This window comes from Delphinapterus leucas, chromosome 13, assembly GCF_059928025.1.
Source record: "Delphinapterus leucas isolate spDelLeu-1000000601 "Yukka" chromosome 13, BTC_Dleu_Yukka2, whole genome shotgun sequence".
NCBI lineage: Eukaryota > Metazoa > Chordata > Mammalia > Artiodactyla > Monodontidae > Delphinapterus > Delphinapterus leucas.
Window position 1 is genome coordinate 7,736,615 of NC_143141.1, and position 18,883 is coordinate 7,755,497.

Sequence of the window (18,883 nt, forward strand, 5' to 3'; positions counted from 1 at the left end):
ATATGTACATATTTACTAAGAGATTATCAAAATATATGAAACAAAAACTGACAGAACAATAATAATAGAGATTTTTAACATCCATTTATTCAGTAATCAGTATAAAAATTAAACAAAATATTAGGAAGTATATAGAATATTTGAACATCATCAACCACTTTGATCTTATTGACATTTATAAAACACTACACTCAACTGGTGCAAGATATGTAATCTTATCAAGTACACATGAAGCAAGACCTTATTGTGCACAATAAAAGACATATCGATGAATTCCATATGATTAAAATCTTGCAGAATGTGTTCCGTGATCACAGCATGGTTATATTATAAGTCAATAGCAGTGAAATTCTAGAAAATGCCTAATATTTGAAAGTTAAATAACATTTCTAAATAGTTTTTGAGTTAGAGTAAATCACAAAGGAAATTAGAAAAAATTTTAACTGAATGAAAATGCATGTACAGTTTAGGAAAATTTATGGGCTTTGCTAAAACAATACACACAACAAAAAAATGTATAGCTTTACATGACTAGAAAAGAACAAAGTTGAACATCAGTAATTTATGTTTCCACTTTACGAAGCTAGAAAGGAAGAATAAATTAAACCCAAATCATTAGGAAGAAGTACATAATAAAGTTAGGAATAAAAAGTTTTAAACAATAGAGAAAATTAATAAAGCCAAAATTTAGTTCTTTTAAAAATTTAGTAAAATTAACAAAACACTAACAAGTCTAATCAAAGAAGAGAGGAGGGAAACATAAATCACTAACATTAGCAAAGAAAGAGTGGGTATCACTATGTAGCCTACAGAAGTTTAAACAACAGTAACCGGATATTATGAACTACTTTGTGCTAATTAATTTGACAGCTTAGATGAAATAGCCAATTTCCTTGAAAAATACAGTTACCATAAGTAACTTACCATAACTGCCACATGAAGAAATAGAATATCTGAATGACCCTATTGCTATTAAAGAAATTGAATTTGTAATCAAAACTTTTCCACAAAGAAAATTCCTCCAGAGGCAGGTGGTTTCACTGGTAAATTCCATCAAAACTTAAATAAGAAATGTTTTTACCAATGAAACACCGACAAATGAACTGCTAGTCTTATACAAACTCCTTCAGAAAATAGAAGAGGAAGAAAAACTACCCAATTCATTGTATAAGGCCAGTATAACCTTGATACCAAAATCTGACATAAACCTTATAAGAAAAGAAAATTGTAATCCAATATCTCTTATAAACACTAAAAAATCCTTAATAAAACATTAGCATATATGTTCCAGTGATATATGAAAAGGACATTATTCATTATAACTAAGTAGGGTTTATCACAGGAATGAATGGTTGGCTTAATGTTAGAAGAAAAATTAACGTAATCCACCATATTAATAGAATGAAGGAGAAAAACCATATGATCCTCTAAAAAAATGAAGGCAAAGCATTTGACATGATTCAACACCCATCCATGATTTTTAAAACTCTCAGCCAACTAGTACAAGAAGGGAACTTGTTTAATCTGACAAAGGGCATCCACCCCCAGACCTACTGCTAATGTCATATTTAATGGTGAAATACCAAACACTTTCCTCCTAAGATCAAGAACATAGCAGTAATGTCTGCATTTATCACTTCTATTCAGCATTGTAGTTCTAGTCAGTACAATAAGGCAAGAAAAAGAAATAATAGGCATAAAGATTGAAAAATCTTTTGGAAAAATCTTTATGAATGATTGTTTATAGAGAAAATCCTAAGAAATTTAATAAACAACTACTAGAACCAATAAAAGAATTTAGCAGGGTCAGTTTACAAAAATCAGTTGTGTTTCTAATAGCAGTAAACAATTCCAAAATGAAATTTAAAAAGCAGTCCCATTTGCAATGATATAAAATACTTAATAAATTTAACAAAAGACATATAAGACTTGTACACTGAAAGCTATTAAACCTTGATGAGAGAAATTTTAGACTTAAATGGAGAGATATTCATAAATTGGAAGACTCCTAATGTTAATATGTCAGTTCTTCTCATAATGATATACAGATACAACACAGTGTTGATCAGAAGGCCAACAGGGCACTTTTCTAGAAAATGACAAGTTGATTCTAAAATTTTTATAGAAAAGCAAGGGTCCTAGGTAGCCAAAACAGTCTTGAAGAAGAGCAGGGTTGGAGGCCTTACAGTACCTGATTTCAAGACTTACTGGAAAACTAAAGTAATGAAGGTAGTGTGGCATTGACATGGACAGACAAATCAATGGAACAAAACAGAGTCTAGAAATAGACCCACACGTATATGGTCAACTGAGTTTTGACAAAGACAAGTCTTCAACAAATGGTGCTGGAGGAACTACTGGGGGGAAATCTGAATCTCACTTAAGACACAATTGAGATGGATCACAGACCTCCATTTAAAGGCCCGAACTATAAAGCTTCTAAAGGAAAACATGGGACAATATCGCACAACCTGCAATGATTTCTTACAGAAATCACAAAACCACAGAAAAGAAAAGAAAACCCCGATGAATTGGATTTCATCAAAATTCAAAACATCTGGTCATCAAAATGACAAGGCAAGGCACAAACTGGGAGAATATACTTGCAATACATATATCTGACAAATAGTTTGTATCCAGAATGTATAAGGAACTCTGACAATTCAATAACAAAGTGATAAAGACACAAATTTTTTAAATGGGCAAAGCCTCGAACAGACAAAGAAGATATACAAATGTCCAGTAAGGAACTGAAAACATGCATTTTACTAATAATATTCATCTTCAGGGAAATGCAAATTAAAGCCACAATGAGATACCACTGTATACACCCACTAGAATGACTAAAACTGAAAAGACCAACACCACCAAATAGTCAGGAGATATGAAGCCATTGGAACCCTAGTGCATTGCTGATGGGAGCATAAAATGGCATAACCATTTTTTAAAACTGTTCCTTTTACACACATTTATTGCATTCCCCAGCAATTAGGCACACACTTGGTACTAGATCCAACAATTCCATTTGTAATTATTAGCATGGGAAAAAAGAGAAACGCATGTCCTTTAAAAGATTAGTACAAGAATTTGGGCTTCCCTGGTGGCACAGTGGTTGAGAGTCTGCCTGCCAATCCAGGGGACACGGGTTCGTGCCCCGGTCCGGGAAGATCCCACATGGAGCCTGCACGTCCGGAGCCTGTGCTCCGCAACGGGAGAGGCCACAACAGTGAGAGGCCCGCGTACCGCAAAAAAAAAAAAAAAAAAAAGGATTAGTACAAGAATTTTAATAGCAGCTTTATTCTTGATAGTCAAAAACTGGAAACCCCAATATACATCAGCTGGTAAATGGATAAACAATCTTGGTATACTGGAATACCTTCCAATATATTGGAAACATAATGGAATACTTCTAATAAAAAACAAATTCCCCAACTTGGTCTATAGATTCAATGCAATCTGAACCAAAATTCCAGCAAGGTATTTTGTGGATATCAACAAACTGATTTTAAAGTCTCATTGGAAAAGCAAAAGACATAGAATAGCCAATACAGTATTGAAGGAGAAGAACAAAGTTGGAGAACTGACTCTACCCGACTTCAAGACTTACTATAAAGCTACGGTGTTGGCAAAAGAATAGATAAGTCAATCAGTGGAACAGAATAGAGAGCCCAGAAATAGACCCACGTAAATATAGTCAGCTGGTCTTTGACAAAGGATCAAGAACAATACAATGGATAAAGATGGTCTTTAAAACAAATGGTGGTAGAACACTGCATATCCACATGCAAAAAAATGAATCTAGACACAGACCTTACACCCCTCGCTAAAATTAACCCAGAATGGATCACAGACCTAAATGTAAAACACAAAACTATAAAACTCCTAAAAGACAACATAGAAGAAAACCTACATGACCTTGAGTATGGTGATGACTTTTTAGAGCAAGTGACTAAGGTAGTGCCTGCAGAGGAAGAGCGGACTGAGATCCTGTTAGTTTGTCATCTTCACTAGGAAAGTTCTAGGAATAAGGAGCAACTGTAGATTTCCAAGCTACAGCAAAGACCACAATTTCACAGGGTCACCGTGCCTGCTTAATCCAGATTTGCCCACCACTGGCAAGTCCACGCTTAAGTCAGAGGTCAAAAGCGTAGGCTTGCAGAAAACTCCTAACAGAGGACCTGTCTGCATTTGAACGAAGTACCTATTACTTTAAAGAATAAATGAGGATTCAGAAATGACCTTCATAAATTAAGGAAATTGGATTAAACACAAATAGTTAAACTTCTAGAAGAAAAAAAATTAACAAAATGAAGCAGAAGGAAATGGTCTACCAGGTGTGTACATTGTACAGTAAAAGACTTGGAAACTCCTATAAGCTCAAACTGAATTAGAGCAGCCCATGAAATCTTATTTCTCCCAGGTTAATATAGTAGTTGGAAGTAATATATGGAAAGTGCCCATTACCTAGTAGGCACTCAGTAAATACTTATTACTGCATTTAATAGGATTCATGATTTAGAAAAGATAGAAAACAACCCTATCTCTGCAGTTGGTACAGATCAGAGCTTAATGAGAATTGTCATCTCTCCCTTAAAAAAGGTGACATGCTTAGAAAGGGTTAAGTTTACAAAGGTCTTCTAGTGAAGCCGGAGCTGTGAAGAAGAACGCAGAGTGGTCCGTCTTCTCCAGACATGTCAGCCGGAATGAGCTCTTCTCCCAGCCTTCAGACAATAGGACCAGAGGCCAGCAGTGCATGGCTTTACCTCTCCCCAAAGGAGAATGCATAGCCAGGAGGTGGCTGGAGAACTCACCTCCACCATGGACTTCTAATTTTAAACGTCTTAGAAGACTTGGATATCACTGACTGATGGAACAAAGTGGGTCTAACGGTGATGCCCAGAGCTCCTTTCCAGATGTCTGATGTGCACCTGTGAGTCATTTATAAAGGTGGAAGGTGAAGCGTGTTTATATCAATGAGAAGTATTTACCTCCATCAGTTCAGGCTGCTATAACAAGCCACTGTAGACTAGGTGGCTTATAAACAGCAGAAATTTCTCTCTCACGGTTTTGGAGCCCAGGAAGTCTAGGATCAAGGTGCCGGCAGATTCAGTGTCTGGCCCACTTCCTGGTTTGCAGATGGCCATCTTCTCGCTGTGTCCTCACATGGCAAAGAGCAGAGAGGGGAGAAGCAAGCTCTTTCGTGTCTCTTCTTATAAGGGCATTAATCCCATTCGTGACGGTTCTACCCTCATGACTAATTACCTCCCAAAGGCCCAGCTCCTAATACCATCACAATGGGGGTTAGAATTTCAACATATAAATTTGGGGGGAGGGGAACACAAACATTCAGTCCATAGTTATTTATTAAAAATATCTTATGCCCATTGTAGAATTACCTTAGAAAATGTTAAATATGGAGGGAAAATATACAGAGGAACAATTATGTGCTAAACATATAAAGAAATCTATCACTTACGCATGTGCTTTTAATAATAAGATTATACAAACTGATCATATAATAGGTTTTGGAATTTGAGAGATCAAAGTCGATTTGAGAACTGTTACCAAAAGATGTTTTTTTTTTTTCAGAGAAGTTTAAAACCTTCCTGATATTTATTTTGTCCATAGCAATGCGTGTCTAAAATGATGAACTGTGACTGTTCTTTTAGCCCACGAGGTACCTTCCCCAGAGACTTCCTTTCCGTATCTGTTTAAGTAATTTGCCAGGCTCCTGTCTGCTAGGAAAATGAGAAATCTAGTATAGACACTTTGCCTAGAGAAAATTGGCCAGATCCCATTTCGCCAACGCTTAGACACTAAGGATAAAAAATAACGTAGGGGTCTTCCCTGGTGGCGCAAGTGGTTGGGAGTCCGCCTGCCGATGCAGGGGACACGGGTTCATGCCCCGGTCCGGGAAGATCCCACATGCTGCGGAGTGGCTGGGCCCGTGAGCCACGGCCTCCGGGCCTGCGTGTCCGGAGCCTGTGCTCCGCAACGGGAGAGGCCACAGCAGTGAGAGGCCCGCGTACAGCAAAAAAAAAAAAAACGTAGGAAGGGTCTCTAGGGCTCCTTGGACCCCCTTGTTATGTAGATGAATAAATTAGACCGAAGGCCTTTGAGAGGTATGGCTTGCCCAGTGGATAAGGAGGGAAGGCCTTGACCCAGCCTTCAAAGACCAACAAGTCCAGCTGGGGCTAGGCACCATTGCTGAAGGAAAAGAGAGGTGAGAAGGCTGTCAGTTTTACCTGAAAAGGAAATTAGATGTTGCTGTTGTGTTGGTTATACCATCAGATTAAAACAGCAAACAGATCCAGGAATGTAGATTGGAAATTATGCCATCACAGAACAAGACTGCAAACCTTATCTTTCATGTTCGTACACCAGACTGGAAGGCCCATGGTCCCAGAGGTCATAGAAGAAAATTCTTCAGCAAAACTAGGAAGTCTGTTCCCCCCTCTTGTTCTGTTCCCCTCTCTTGTTTTGGTCCCCTAGACTGATGCTTTCTCTTTCCTCTACGCCTGGACTCCATCGAAACATACCTCTCCTCAAGGTGTCATCTAGGTCAGCATTTCTCAAGCTTTTTTGGGGTAATTTAAAGGGTTTTAATTTTAATTGTGATAAGATATGCATAGCATAAAATTTATAGTCTTAACCATCTTTAAGTGTGCAGTTCAGGGGCATTAAGTACATTCACATTGTTGTGGCTCCCATCACCATGAAGTATTCCCAGAACTCTTCATCTTCTCAAACTGAAACTCTGTCCCCATTAATAGGCCAAATTAATAACTTGCCATAGCTAGTAACTCTCCATTTCCTCCTCTCTCCAGCCCCTGGCAACCACTACTCTGCTTTCTGTCTCTCTAATTTTGACTACTCTAGGGACCTCATATAAGTGGAATCAGTTAGTATTTGTCCTTTCGTGTCTGGCTTATTTCACTTAGCATTATGTTTTCAAGATTCATCCATGTCGTAGCAGGTGTCAGAATTTCCTTCCTCTTCAAAAAGGCATTTTCTTTCTTTTTAAAACTGAATAATATTCCATTGTGTGTATAGACATTTTCTTTATCCATTCATCCATCAATGGACATTTGAGTTGCTTCTACCTTTTGGCTGTTGTGAATTACGCTGCTATGAACATGAGTATACAAATATCCCTTCAAGTTCCACCTTTCATTCTTTGGAGATCATACCCATCTCAAATTTTCAAACATATCCTACCCAGTCAGCCATATGTCACATCCTATGAGAGTGTATGTTTCAAACAACAGTGTCAAAAAACAGGACCCACCATGACGCTGACATTTTCTTTTTTTTGTTAATATTTTTTAAGTGCAGGTCACACTACATAAATTCATTTTTGGTCAACCCATGTTCACGAAACACAGTAGAGGTTACTGACCAACTAACGAGATAGTTTGTGCCACGGGAGTCAGGAACAAAAAGGAAACCACCTGTAGGGGCCCTGCAGTGTTTCTAACCCCAGCTTGGTCACCTGATGGAGATGATTTCTTCTGTCCTCCCAATAGCCTGGAAAGGAAGTTCTTATTTCCTGTTTTACAGATGAGGAAATCAGGGCTGAAAGAGTATAAGAAGCTTGTCCAAAGATTTGCCTCCAGTGAATCTGTCGCCCCTCCCATCTGCCACGGGCCATCTCTCTGGCCCACACTGCCTGACAGGCTAGTTTATAGGGTGCCTGGTAGGACTCCCCTCAGAGGACCCAAGGCATTCTATTAGGGCCAAGGAAAGCTTTAGCTCAAGGGAGTGACCACTCAGAAAATTTCAGGACCCATTCAGAGGCTCAAGAAGTAGGTATTTGGGGTGTATGCCATGCAGGAAGGGTTAGTTTTCACCAACCCCTAACTAGACCACAGAAGCAACTGCTTCCTTCACTTAATGATTCAGGTGGACAGTATCTGAAAGTGAGTCTGGCACGTTTGCAAAGAGCTCTTTCAGTCCAAAGAGACATTCACTAATAAACTGGAGCTCCTCTGTATTCAGTGTGACTAGCAGATGGCAGTGTCTTTCTGAGTCACTCTGGCCCAGGGAGACTGTGGTAAATCAATAACTATTACCATATGTATTGATTGCAGCACGTAATCAATAAACAGTGCCTGACGCTAACAGGCTGATTACGCTTCCTCCAAGTGTTTCCTTTCATGAAGCTGCTTCACGCTTGTGTTGAAGCCTGGCCCAGCATTTAGAACATAATACTTATTCAGTCAAAGATTATTAGTATGAGTAAATGAACGAATGCAGGATAACACAGAAGATGTCTGGAATATATCCGCTGTGCATTTCGTGTATCTTCTTTCAGAAATACCGTTAGCTTGATTTGTGCTTTCTTTTCTATGGATTTTAATTAGATATAAATCTGCAAAATGCAGAGCTTGTATATTTACAAACTGAGTTCTCCCCCGTCCCTCCCACCCCCAGATCACAGATTCTCTTTGCACCCCTATGCCTCTAATGCTGGTCCCCTCTCAGGCAGCCTAGTACCAAAATGCTACTCCCCAAGCATTCAATGTCTTATCTTGTGTCAGGCACTCTGCCGGACACGTTGTCTTATTTCAGTCTCACAACAACCCAGTGAGGTGACATTACTGCATCTCATATTACAGAAGGGACAATCGAGGTGTCAGTGAGTGAGACCTCACAGTTAGCAGTGGCAGAGCTGAGATCCCAGCGGGGTCAGAGCCACTTGGAGGCGCTGCTTTAGGTCTGGTGCAGAGGGCGCACGGACTAGAAGAGATACTAAGGAAGAAATTCTGTTTCTGAGCAGAGGGCTGGCATCTCCCTTCAAGCCCTGAATATCTGCTGTCCTTCCATAGTGTCGAGAGCATTGCAGCCCACAGAGCCTGTGAGGAAGCTTGCGGAAGGAGACAGGAGGAAGCCTGGTTACAGGCGATGAGTCAGGGTGGTATTATCTGCCCGGTGATGGAGGTCTTGGAAGTAGTAAAGGCTGGAGTCTGGAATTCATCTGACAGTCCGAGTAGCTGGCAGAAGTCGAAGAACAGCTCCCCGGCCCCGGCCCACCTGCTCACCTCAAAGGGCCTTCTGCTGTTGGCAGAGTGTATTTCGGTAAAGCAGTGCTCACATGATCCCCACAAAAACATGTAAAATATTTAAGCCTCTGCCCTCAGGGCTCTGCCACAGAGAATTCCATCTCCACTCTGAGCTTCTTAAGTGACTGAAATATACAAAGGGACAGGGACTGTAGGGATAACGGGCAGATGACCAAGCATTCACACACACGCGCGCACTCACCCATCTGTGTTAAGCAGGCCATTCCTGCTTGAAAAATGAGGGCTCCGTGGGACTTAAAGCGTTTCTTTCAAATAGTACCAGTGTCAGTATATCACGATGAAGAGGTAGCAAATACTAACTATAAGCCAGACTGTGTACTAAATGCTTTCTAAAAATAGGAGAGCTGTATAATATAACAGTGATGCAGGGACAGCCGGTGTAAACGGAACACAGGATCACCCTGCAGATGAATCAATTCTTTGAATCCTCATAGCAACTGGGAGACGTCGACAGCATTAGAACCTCCCTTTTTATAGATAAAGAAACCGAGGCTACAAGAGCTTACACAGGTGGTGTGGCCCAGCCAGGATATTCCCCTGCAGTTGTCTGACTTGAAAGCCCCCTTTCTTTGATGCCACCTTAAACTGCAGACACGTACACCGCACCATCGTGTGGATCTAAGCAGTGCTGGGCTCAAAACACAGACAAAGTTACGAGTGACCAGATGGCAGGAAACCCAGCGACTGGAGACTGTTTCATTTGAAAGTCTGTTTAACACTAAAGCTAGAGGATTGAGTTAGATGAATTGGCTTGTAGGGATGGGGGAGAGAGTAGTATTAATTTGCTTTTGGAGTTTTGGCAAGTAAGGAAAATAATAAGCAGAGTGAGACAAGAAAAACAAGCACTAGTTGGATGGAACTGGTAATCGTATAGCCTCACTTCTTGAAACAGGATGATGTACTTTCACTCAACCCCAGAAGCAGATTACTCTGAAAACAGAGGATTTTTTAATGGTTAAATACGTAAAATATCATTGTTTTTAATTTTGAAAAAAATAGATATTATCCATTTGACCACAAGAAAAAAACTCTTCTTTCTCATGAGCCAGTTGTAAAAATGGAGACATTCTCTAATTTTGTGAGTTTTGTTTTCCTATTGACAGTTTTGACTAGGTCGTATGACTCTCGCTCCTTAAATGTACTGAGCATTTATTATGTGCTAGGCACTATTCTAAGCATTTTACTCATATTATTCTCACAGCTCTCTGGGATGGTTATCCCCATTTACTGATAAGGGAAATGATGCACTGAGAGGGTAAGTAACTGGCCCAGAGTCACACAGCTAGTGTGTGACAGAGCTGGGATTTGAACTCATTTTGCCTCCTGAGCCCATGCTTTTAACTACGCTTCTATACAGCCTTCATTTCAGCTATTAGACTTCAAATTACTTCCAAATACCGTATATTATTGTGTCTCTGAACAAGAGAACAGCATTTCTGAATTGTGTGATACCCCTGGGTATACTCAAGATGTTGAAAAATACACTTGAATTAATAATTAGCATAGGGCTTCCCTGGTGGCGCAGTGGTTGAGAGTCCACCTGCCAATGCAGGGGACACGGGTTCGTGCCCCGGTCCAGGAAGATCCCACGTGCCGTGGAGCGGCTGGGCCCGTGAGCCATGGCCGCTGAGCCTGCGCGTCCGGAGCCTGTGCTCCGCAACGGGAGAGGCCACAGCAGTGAGAGGCCCGCGTACCGGAAAAAAAAAAAAAGATTAGCATAATTAAGATTTTAATCTTATCTATAAATGTCTGTAGCATATCATTATTTTTACCTTCCCCTTAAAATGTCCAAGAGGTGATCGTTTCATTACATTTTGAAGCACATTTGAATTCTGTTGCTTTTTCTAATAATACTGTTACCAATCGTGCCGCACAGCCTCAGAGTAAGAACGGCAGAGGGTCAGTGCCTTTGCAAGTACTAAATTGGAGGTTCAAATTTTGAAGAAAAGTGAGCCATTAAAACTTGAATATTTGTACGGTTTTTGTTGCTTGGACTAAAATTGCATGTTTCCTGAGGGACCGATTTTGCAAGTTCTGGATTCGGGTGGTGCTGGGTTAGCCCTGAAACCCTGGCTGGACTTCTTCAGTATCGAGATGTGATATCCTCTGTGGAGCTTTTAGTAAAACTTGATTGATCAAAAATAAATTGAAGTAATGCCTCAGAAAATGTTACACCTAGACCAAAAGCATTCAGGAGGACGGGAATGGAAATGTCTCTTCTTCCAGTTGTTGTAAATAGATGTCTTTGTTGTTTCATGTCCCTCTGTTTAACCTCCAAACTAGGACTGCCAGATTAAATACCAGACACCCAGTTCCATTTGAATTTCAGATGAACAAGGAATAGTTTTTGAGTGTAAGTATGTCTCACGCAGTATTTGGGACATACACTAAAAAAAACGTTTTTTTACCAGAAATTTGAATTTCACTGGTGATCCTGTATTGTTTTAAAATTATTATTAATTAATTAATTTTTTTATTTTTGACTGTGTTGGGTCTTCGTTGCTGCGTGCAGGCTTTCTCTAGTTGCAGCGAGCGGGGGCTACTCTTTGTCGCGGTGCATGGGCTTCTCACTGTGGTGGCTCCTCTTGTTGCGGAGCACGGGCTCTAGGCACGTGGGCTTCAGTAGCTGTGGCTTGTGGGCTCTAGAGTGCAGGCTCAGTAGTTGTGGCACATGGGCTTAGTTGCTCCGCGGCATGTGGGATCTTCCCAGACCAAGGCTTGAACCTGTGTCCCCTGCACTGGCAGGCAGGTTCTTAACCACTGCGCCACCAGGGAGCCCCAGGATTCTTTATTTTTATTTGCTAACTCCAGCAACCCTGCCAAATCTCACATAGACTGTAGGGCCAAGTGGACTTTCATTTAAATCCATAATTTATCAAAGGATAGAAGAGAGACAGGGTGAAGAAGGGAGAGAAAAGAGAAGGGAGAGGAGGTAAAGTAATAGGAGGAGAAAGAGAGAAAGTAAGAATGAATTCGGGCAATCCGCCAAGTAAAATAACTAACATTCTGCAAGAAAGAAATTCTAAAACAGGTCATAGGATGGAAAAAGTCTATTTCACAGACTCTTTGGCCTGAACATTGGCCAAAAAAAAAAAGGCATCCTATTAACATCTGAATACCAAAGCTCATCCAGGAATGGAAAGATTTGGAATTTGAAGGTTCTTAGCTTTCAACTTGGTTAGAATACCCCAATTCTTTATTAATTGCAAGGAGGATTTTGTTTTTTCAGTGAGATGCTTCGGTAATTCGATATCAAAGAAAGCTAGCTCATTTCCGTTTATGTTACTAAGATGCATTTGAAACTTCGCGGGTCGTGTTTTGTTTGCTTGCCTTGCGCTGACATGCAAAAACCTATCAGATGCCAGATAGGAGAATTTACCTCTGTTTAAAAATCACACAGTTCTGCTGTGAAGCATGAAGATGGATTTTTTTTTTAAGTGAAAAAATATTAACTGACAGCTCAAGACAGGTTTTTTTCTTTAATCTCTAACCAGACAAATTACTATAAGCAAGAACCCTCTTGCCTTAATCCTGGACACGTCACAGATGTGACAGTGTTCTGTAGGAGATGGCTTTTTAACTGTGGATGAGGGAAAATAACCTTTGGAATTTTTAGGATGTTATTACAAGCAAGTTTACTAGTTTTTGACTTACTAAGCCACAGCTGGAGCCAGCCTTCATCGGGGTAAGAATATTTTCATGCTGCTATTATATCGTTCGTATTTCAAGTGTAGGATTATTACATTGGGGGGAGTATGGCCTTTGAGGCTTGTACTGTCTGTTGAGAATGCAAATGTGAATGTCCTATAAAAAGAGAGAAACTGACTGCTTCCGTCTGTGCCGTAAACTTAAAGACTCCAACAGATGAGGTACTGGGGCTGCTGGAGCAGGAATTGGATCACACCACCATTTTGGATAAAAGAAAATGTTGTATTTCTCTGGGAGGCATTAAAAGAGCTGGGCTTGCAGCCTCCGTCAAAGCCAAACAATTATGTGTCAGGTTCTCATTTCTGTAGTTGTTGTATTGTTGCTGCTGCTTAAAAAAAAAAAAAGAAAAATCAACAGAAGAGGGCAAGGAATTTTCAGACCAAATTAATTGTGAATCTGCTTGATCAGATTTTCTTTCGAATTAATGAAACATGAACCATCGTTGCTTTTTCTACCACCTTGTCTCCATTCTGCATCTTACTGTTTCTTTCATAAGGTACAGTGTGTCGTTAGTTCAGAGAAAGAACAATGTTATTCTATATGCTTTCCCTTAAAGAGACTTCAAAAAATTCCAGTGTCTCTCCAAATAGCAGAGATGACCTCCCCACCAGCCTGGCTGCCTGTGGAAATGCACTGAGAAGCCACAGGGAATCATATCAGTCCACCTGTGACAGCCAGGCTAGGAGCAGGTGCTGTTTTGATAGGAAAAATGTCCAAAGGAAATTGCCAGGTGATATCAACAACAGAGAACCAGTCTGTATGGCGACTTCAGCATCCTTTCCAACCAGGTGGCTTTTTCAATCCCATTTTTTGACCGTGTTTCTTAACCAGGGTGCACGTCAGATCACCTGGGGAGCTTTTAAAAATATTAATAGCTGTGCTCTGCAGAGTCAACGTCTGCCCGCTCCCGTGATTTTGATACACGTCTTTGGTTGAAAACATACTAGGAGGTCTCAAACCCAGCTAACCATCAGAATCACTGAGGAGGCTTTAAAATTCAGGTTCCTGGGCTCCCTCCGCCAGAAATTCTTATTCAGTGGGGCTGGGTTGAGGCCTAGGAATCTGTATTTTTTTAAGTTTCCCAATTAGTGTTGCTGGTTAGTCAGATTTGGAAACCCCCTTTGCCCCAACTGGATTACATAAATTTCATTGAGAAAAGCATTTTGGGTTAAAAAGAAAATTAATCATGTATACAGAGCCTTTGGAGCAGCATCCTATACTTTCACTGTTTTCACCTTCAATTTTTCCCTAGCTTCGTGCCTCCCTGCTTCTCTCCCATCCCGGAGGAAGAAATGCCTGATCCTTTTCCCCTCTGGTCCCCTGACCTCATCTCCTCCCTCCATCCTTCTCCAGGCCTGGCTTGTTCTTTCCTTAGGTACTCTTCCTCCTACAGCATACTCATATTTTCCCAAACTAAACAAAATCCCCACACCCATCAACCATTGTAGCTGCTGAGCTGTGGAAGTCGTTCTCTCTCTCCCAGTCCTTGAACGTCTCGTGGGCCCTGCTTTCTGGCCACCTGTCCACTGCATTTGGTTTCGGGCATCTGTACATGTGGGCCACCATGATCTATTTGTCATCGGGCCAAACCAGTGGCCCTTTCCCAGTCCTTAACTTCCTTGACGTCTTGGCAGCCTATGACCTGTCAATCATGCCCTCTTTGAACCATCTACTCTTTGTCTGCCATCTGACTGCACTCCCTTGGTTGTTTTGTTTTGGTTTTTCGCCAGGGTTCAGTCTTTGGTCTGTTTCTTTTTCTCTGCATCCTCCTCATGGTGAGCTCACCCACTCCTGCCACTTTCACTCTCATCTCTGTCCAGGAGCCACTGCACTGAGATCCCTAACTGTGATGTTTTCCTTGACCTCCTAACCAGTCTTTACAGCCAGCGACTGAGACCTTAGATCCTATATGTTCAGAATCTCACATTCCTCTCCACCCTCCCCCCAGCTCTTTCTCTTATTCACCTACTTTTCTTAGTGCTGCCTCACAGACTCAAAACCATGGACTTTCTCTCCTTCCTTAGCTCCAGAGCCCAATCACTTGCTGTATCCTATCACGTTCTGTTTTTGCAGCCTCTCCTACCTAATTCTGTTCCTTTACATCTCCATGGCCACACCTTTGTTCATGCCTTCCGTGCTTCATTCCCAGCCCTCTATAGAAGCCTGATCTCCCTGCTACCCGTTTCTTCATTCCAACTATATGATTAATGTATCTAGAGTACAGTTCTGATCATGTCGAAATGTGAGTTAGCCAGGTATTAGCACACTGACCTAGGAACATAATACATTCCATGATACAGAACTGCTAGAAAAGCAATAAAGGGCAAGAAACATGATTAGTTGCTTGTTGGTTTTAATTTCCAGAATTCAGAGATAGTATAGAAACCAAATTCTGAAAGTGGAGTGGCTCTCCATGGTGGGATCTGTGCCTTCTGAGACAAGTACTTCATTTTACCCAATTACAGCCACAGATGTGATACTGTATATTGATACTGACCATCTGCCTGGGGCTTTTAGACAGATGTTCAGACATCTGCGGTCTGAACTATAGTGGATGGTTATATTCTTATGTTTCTTTAAACTGCATTGATGGGCATAAAGGAGGGTATGTTATGTGGGGTACCTGCAGCCTGTTGCCTGTACAAATAGGGTGTTACTAGTACAAGAATGGCTTGAGACCTCAAGGTCATACCTGAAGTTCAGGGACCACAGGGCTTTATATTTTGGACCCAGCCTTCTAAAACTCTATTCTTATCCCAGGTGAACTGTTGTAGCTTTCATAGTGGAGAGGATAAAGGGACTTTAATAGAGGTAACTTTTCTATACTTCAAAGTGGATACCATTAGACTGTGATAAGTTATCTATGTGTATGGCATTACCTAAAGCAACCCATAAGGAATCTATACAAAGCAACATACTCAAAAACACTATAAATAAATTAAAACAGAGCTCTGAGAAAGGTACTAGTAAGCCATATGAAGGCCAAAAAAAAGAGGAATAAGAAGCCAAAGGAAAAAACTAGTATACAATGGATAATATGGCAGACTTAATACTCTAATATTATCATTAATTACATTCAAAGTAAATGGTCTAAATACAGCAAGTAAAACATAGAAATTGGTAGAGTGGATTTTTTTTTAATGACCCAACTATTTACTGTTTACAAGAAACTCACTTCAAACATAATGACATGGGTAGGTTAAAAGTAAAAATGTCAGAAAATACATCATGCAAAAAGTAATAAAAAAATCAAGAGTGGCTATATTAATATAAAAAGTAGATTTTACAGCAAATAAAATTACTAGGGACAAAGAGGAAAATTACATAAAGATAAAAGGATCAACCCAGCAAGAAGATATACCAATCAGAAATGTGTGTGGAGAAACAACAGCGCTTAAAAATAAATTAATCAAAAACTGATAGACCAGAAAAGATAAATAGACAAATCCACAATTATAGTTAGGGACTTCAAAACCCTACTTTCAGCAATTAATAGACTAGACTACTAGACAGGAAATCAGCAAGGATATAGACGAACTGAAAATACCAGCAAACAGGATCTAATCGATATTAATAGAACACTTAACACAACAACAGTAGAATACACATTCTTTTCAATCGCCCATGAAACATTCACCAAGATAAGCCTTATTGTGGGACATAAAACAAACCCTAACAAATTTAAAAGAATTGCAATCATATACAGTATGTTCTCTCACCATAACAGAATCAAACTAAAAATCAGTAATGGAAAGATAACAGGAAAATTTCCAAACACTTGGAAATTAAACAGCACACTTCTGAATAACCCATAGGTCAAAAAGGAAATTTCTAATATACATAGAAAGAAAAATGAAAACACAGCCAAAAAAAAGAGGCAGCACAGCATATCAAAATTTGTGGGATATAGCTAACAGTACCAAGATGGAAATTTACAGCACTAAATGCTTACAGTAGACTTGAGTAAAGATCTGAAATCAGTTAGCTAAATCCTACTTCAAGAAACTAGAAAAAGCAGAGCAAAATAAAGCCAAGGCAAGCAGAAGAAAGGAAGTAATACAGCTAAGAGCAGAAATCAATGAAACTGAAAACATGAAAACAATAGAGAAAGTTAATAAACAAAAGCTGATTCTTTGAAGAAATTACTAAAGTTCTAGCAAGGTTGAAGATAACAAGAGAGAAAACACAAATCAAGAGTGAATCGAGGGAGGGCTTCCCTGGTGGCGCAGTGGTTGAGAGTCCGCCTGCCGATGCAGGGGACACAGGTTCGTGCCCCAGTCCGGGAGGATCCCACATGCCGCGGAGAGGCTGGGCCTGTGAGCCATGGCCGCTGAGCCTCTGCGTCCGGAGCCTGTGCTCCACAACGGGAGAGGCCACAACAGTGAGAGGCCCACGTACCGCAAAAAAAAAAAAAAAGAGTGAATCGAGGGATAACAGTATAGACCCTGCAGATGTCAAAAGGATAAGGTAATGCTATGAACAGCTCTACATACATAAAGTTGATGACTTATGTGAAATGGACCAATTCCTTGAAAACAACAAATTACCAAAACTCAGCCAAGTTGAAATACTTAACCTGAATAGCCCTGTAGTTATTAAAGAAATTTACTTTGTAGTTTAAAAGTTCCTTCCCCCCCCCCAAAAAAAAAATCTCTAGGCACTGATGGTTTCACTGCAGAATTTTATCATATATTTAAAGAAGAATTAACATTAATTTTATACAATCTCTTCCAGAAAAAAAAGGAGGGAACACTTCCCAAATCATATGAGACCATTTTCCTGATGCCAAAACCAGACAAAGACAAAACAAAAACAAACTAACAGACCAATATCCCCCATGAACTTAGACATTAAAAAAAAATTCCAAGAAAATTTTAGCGAGTTGAATCTTACAATGTATAAAAAGACCATGACCATGACCAAGTGGGATTTATTCCAGGTGTGCAAGGCTGGTTGAGTATTTGAAAATCAACCATTGTAATCTACTATAGCAACAGGCTAAAGAAGAAAAGGCATATGATCATATCAACTGATACAGAAAAAGCATTTGACAAAATTTAACACGCATGCATTATAAAAACTCTCAGTACACTAGGAATAGAGGGGAACTTCCTCAACCTTGTAAAGAACATCTGCAAAACACAGCTAACAGCTAACATCATACTTAATAGTGAAAGAGTGGATGCTTTCCCTCTAAGATTGAAAGCAAGATAAGGATGTTCACTGTCACCACTCTGATTCAGTATCATACTGGAAGCTCAGGCCACTGCAATATGGCAAGAAAAAGAAATACAAGGCATACATATTGGAAAAGAAGAAATAAAACTGTCTCTAATTGAAGACAACATGCTTGTCTCTGTAGAAAATCCCAAAGAATCTACCAAATAGAACTAATAAACAATATTCTGAAATATTATAGGATACAAGATCAATACACAAAAATCAGTTGGATTTCTATATGCTGACAAGTAGAAACCAAATTTAAAAATTCAATACCATTTACAGTTGCTTCACAGAAAATGAAATACTGAGGTGTAAATCTAACAAAACATGTACAGGGGCTCTATGATGAAAATTATAAAATACTGATGCCTAAATGCACCATGGGGAAGTCTGTCCTAGCAGAAGAGTGCTAACTCTGATCTATAGTGAGCCTTGGAAATTGCTGGGTAAATATGTAAAAGATTAAGTGCTTAAATGGATAAAAATTATTGGCAGCATGGATACTGATATAAAAGTTTTCCACTGTCTCAATATCAAAAGCCCAAGAATGCCAGATTCCCAAAGTGAGTCAGAGTGCTTGGATTGTTTTGCACGAATGCAGCTAGCCAGGATCAACACCCTTGGAGTAGAGCTTGAGGTAGAATTTCCAAATCCTACAAACATTATGGTGACAGCCACCCAGCATCCGAACGCTGGGAAGTCCAAGGCATGAGTCACAGGCAGATTCTTGGACATTCAGCAATGAAGAGATGCCCAGCTTGGCCCCAGCACTCCATCGTTAGTGGTGTCAGAAGACACGTAGCCATGGGGTGGAGAAATGAGCTAAAAAAAAATAATAAGCTGCTAAAATAGTAGTCCAAAGGCAAGGA

The 18,883-nt window shown here is 40.0% G+C and overlaps 1 protein-coding gene across 9 annotated transcripts in view; it reads left to right on the forward strand.

Annotated features, from left to right (window-relative positions):
• Positions 1-18,883, forward strand: part of AFF3 (ALF transcription elongation factor 3) — a 605,847-nt gene that overhangs the window by 431,591 nt on the left and 155,373 nt on the right. For 5 of the 9 annotated variants that reach the window (XM_089922648.1, XM_089922647.1, XM_089922652.1 and 2 more), the window contains one exon: positions 10,285-10,338. The exons of the other annotated variants lie outside the window; for them this stretch is intronic. In XM_089922648.1, coding sequence (XP_089778774.1) covers positions 10,285-10,338 — 54 coding nt within the window. The remainder of the gene's footprint in view (positions 1-10,284; positions 10,339-18,883) is intronic. 9 annotated transcript variants of the gene reach the window in all.